Source organism: Austrofundulus limnaeus, unplaced genomic scaffold (genome assembly GCF_001266775.1).
Source record: "Austrofundulus limnaeus strain Quisiro unplaced genomic scaffold, Austrofundulus_limnaeus-1.0 Scaffold210, whole genome shotgun sequence".
Classification (NCBI taxonomy): Eukaryota; Metazoa; Chordata; class Actinopteri; order Cyprinodontiformes; family Rivulidae; genus Austrofundulus; species Austrofundulus limnaeus.
In genome coordinates, this window is record NW_013952612.1 from 262,445 (window position 1) to 266,631 (window position 4,187).

The window sequence follows — 4,187 nt, forward strand, 5'->3', positions numbered from 1 at the left end:
GATGAATAAACAGCTAAAACTGATGAATGAACAACTAAAACAGATGAATAAACAGCTAAAACTGATGAATTAACAGCTAAAACTGATGAATAAACAGCTAAAACTGATGAATTAACAGCTAAAACTGATGAATAAACAGCTAAAACTGATGAATTAACAGCTAAAACTGATGAATAAAAAGCTAAACTGATGAATGAAGAGCCAAAACTGATGAATAAACAGCTAAAACTGATGAATGAACAGCTAAAACTGATGAATGAACAGCTAAAACTGATGAATTAACAGCTGAAACTTATGAATAAACAGCTAAAACTGATGAATAAACAGCTACAACTGATGAATAAACAGCTAAAACCGATGAATAAACAGCTAAAACCGATGAATAAACAGCTAAAACCAATGAATAAACAGCTAATACTGATGAATAAACAGCAAAAACTGACGAATAAACAGCTACAATAGATGAATAAACAGCTAAAACTGATGAATAAACAGCTAATACTGATGAATTAACAGCTAAAACTGATGAATAAACAGCTAAAACTGATGAATAAACAGCTAAAACCGATGAATAAACAGCTAAAACCAATGAATAAACAGCTAATACTGATGAATTAACAGCTAAAACTGATGAATAAACAGCTAAAACTGATGAATAAACAGCTAATACTGATGAATTAACAGCTAAAACTGATGAATAAACAGCTAAAACCGATGAATAAACAGCTAAAACCGATGAATAAACAGCTAAAACTAATGAATAAATAGCTAAAACTAATGAATTAACAGCTAAAACCGATGAATAAACAGCTAAAACTGATGAATAAACAGCTAAAACGAATGAGTAAACAGCTAAAACCGATGAATTAACAGCTAAAACTGATGAAAAAATAGCTAAAACTGATGAATAAACAGTGAAAACTGATGAATAAACAGCTTTAGGACACAATGATTTTACTCACCTGTGTTTTCATGAACAGGGGGGTAAGATCCCTGTCCGATGGACCGCACCTGAAGCCATCCAGTACCGTAAATTCACCTCTGCCAGTGATGTGTGGAGTTATGGCATCGTCATGTGGGAGGTCATGTCCTACGGGGAGCGGCCTTACTGGGACATGTCCAATCAAGATGTAAGTGATGCATCACCATCAGAGAGATCAGAGTTTACATTATAATCTGGATTATATTATTTTCATTCTATGAGTATTATTGTTGACTGTTCACACAGCTGAGCACAAAGGTCAGGTTGCTGTTCCTCCTGGAAAAAAAACAGCCTTTAACTGTGAGTCTGAACTTTGACTTGATGACAGAAGAGCTATATCGTTTTTTCTGTTGAAAGCTGTAAAAGCTGAAGCTGAGCTGAAGTGAAAACAAGCATAACAACAGCTAAACGAGTGAAATACAAGCTGAAAGCTATGAGCRGCAAAACAGCAGGACATAATGAAATCATTTCTCAACATGGGATGATCTCTGTGTGAATGTATGGCAGCACAGGGGGCGGGTGATATGCATTCCTTCCAGGATGGAGTAGAGAAGGAATTCAAACATGAAGCTGAGTAAAAATCAAAAAGACGAATATCAAACCTGTCTTTATCCTGTTAGAAGTCCTGGATGATCTGAAACAAGTTTGAATAAAAGATTTTCCCTCATTTTGTTTGTCATCCTGTTTAATAACGTTTAGTGAATCACAACTGCCCCAAATGTCCAGCAGTAAAGTCATGTCCACCAGGGATGGAGGACTTAAGTCTCATTATGGTTTTCCTGGTCTCGGTCTCAGAATGTTTTTCCTGGTCTTGGTCTCGTTATGGTTTTCCTGGTCTCGGTCTCGTTGTGTTTTTCCTGGTCTCGGTCTCGTTGTGTTTTTCCTGGTCTCGGTCTTGTTATGGTTTTCCTGGTCTTGGTCTTGTTATAGTTTTCCTGGTCTCGATCTCGTTGTGGTTTTCCTGTCTCGGTCTCATTATGTCTTTCCTGGTCTTGGTCTCATTATGGTTTTCCTGGTCTAGGTCTCGTTGTGTTTTTCCTTGTCTTGGTTTCGTTATGGTTTTCCTGGTCTCGGTCTCGCTGTGGTTTTCCTGGTCTCGGTCTCNTTGGTGCGTGTTGGTGCGTGTTGGTGCGTGTTGGTGTGTGTTGGTGTGTGTTGGTGTGTGTTGGTGTGTATTGGTGTGTATTGGTGTGTATTGGTGTGTATTGGTGCGTGTTGGTGTGTATTGGTGTGTGTTGGTGTGTGTTGGTGTGTGTTTGAGGGGAAGAAGCCATCAACGTGTAAACCCTGACCGGTCGTAGCTGTCGAGTCTTTCTTGGGTCTCAGCTGCAGTGGAGGCACAGAAAGTGTTTTAATGACATTAAGTGACACGAGACACAGAGAGGATCAATAATCAGAGACAAACTGGGATCAACAAAGAGAAATTAGACCACTTGTTTGTGTTTTAATTTTACACACGCAAAGGAAATTGAAATACAGTTAAGTTTGTTAAATTCTCATTTAAAGGTGTATATACTGTTAGCACCTTTATTTCAGCCCCAGACTAAAAAAAACAGGTAATTAATTGTGGATCTGATTATATCCATCTAATAAAGAGCTTATCTTTATCAGAATTAGTCAGTATAAATAGACTTTTGTTTTGTTTTTTTGATTTGACAGGAAGAAACAATTTTTTAACAAAAAAATGTTTTTACTTTAAGAACATAATTTTATTTCCATTTAGGATGGATGGAACAGCAACATAAAACTGTCGTTGATGTAGAAGCCAGGGGTTGGATTTACATGACTGGTTCATTATTAATTTCTTTTCTTTTCTTTAGACAGGTAATCTCATTGAGATATCAGGTCTTATTAAAGATCTGTTAGCGGTTAGCGTTAGCTTCCACCATTTTTAAAATCTGTTTAAGATTAGTGGAGTTAGGATTTATATTTAGTGAGTTGGTGGTTAGTGAAGCTAACTTATTGATTAGCTGTGACCACCACTGAGTATTAGTAGTTGAAAGGCATTAATGTTATTAATATTATTTTTGATATTAAACCAAAACTGCTGTTTTATAAAGATAATTCTGTAGTTTTGAACTGTGATGAAACTTTAATTGTTTATCATTTGAACAAAGAGCCCCTCCTCCAAAGATCTGAACGATCTCATTAAGTTTCCACATGAATTTTAATTAAAGCGCTCCTTCACATTTCGTTTCAAGATAATCCATCATCCCGACACCATCAACCCATTTCCTCTCCTCTTTTTCCACCTTCGTCCCTCCTCTGTTCAAGGTTGTTACAGAGAGGCTCGGTCTGATTTACAGCAAACTTAACGAGAGAGAAGAGAGAGGAGGATGAAGAAGTCCTTCATGCATCCTTGAATCTTTGTGGGTGGGTTGAGTAAACGCAGCAGATTTCAAAAAGACATGTGTAGAGAGTCTTCAGCTCCTCTCTTCTCTTCTGTCTCGCCTCAGGCAGGACTTTAGTCTGATGATTCACGTGTCATCAGTAACTTCAGCTGTCACACAGAGAACAGTTTGTTAGTGACAGAGCTGATATAATGCTCACATATTTGGTTCACATTTACTGAGAAGTCTCATTAGGACATGTATTTACAATCTGTTCTTGTGTATAAAGCATGTTTACTGTATTCTGTGTGCAAAGACTAACCACACATGCATGTTAGCACCAAATGTCTACATTTGTTTTGAACAGGGAAACCATCAAGAATTGTTCAATTCTGTGCCAGAATGTCAAAATTGGTTTATTCTTGGTTCTGGCCTCCAAATCTGAGTTTACAGTCCTCAGTCAGAAAAGACTGGATTCTGATGACAAGTGAGGCAATCAATCAATCAATCAATCAATCAATCAATCAATCAATCAATCAATCAGTCAATCAGTCACTCTATCAGTCAATCAATCAATTAATCAATCAACCAACCAACCAGTCAATCAATCAACCAACCAACCAGTCAATCAATCAATCAATCAATCAATCAATCAATCAATCAATCAATCACCTTTTATTTAACCACATAAAACAAATTGAGATCAAATTTCCTTTCTAAGGAATGCAGGGTCTTACAGAGATGGTCCTGGCAGGTTTTAGGGTCTTACAGTGACGGTCCTGGCAGGTTTTAGGGTCTTACAGTGACGGTCCTGGCAGGTTTTAGGGTCTTACAGTGACGGTCCTGGCAGGTTTTAGGGTCTTACAGTGACGGTC

General features: G+C 37.4%; 1 protein-coding gene across 1 annotated transcript in view; it reads left to right on the forward strand.

Moving 5' to 3' along the window:
- epha7 (eph receptor A7) overlaps nucleotides 1–2,075 on the forward strand; it is a gene marked incomplete at its 5' end in the record, with an annotated part of 176,149 nt that extends 174,074 nt beyond the window's left edge. The window contains 1 exon segment of the mRNA XM_014019122.1: nucleotides 981–2,075. Within this exon segment, the coding sequence (XP_013874576.1) occupies nucleotides 981–1,175 (195 nt within the window).
- Nucleotides 2,076–4,187: the final 2,112 nt, after the last annotated feature.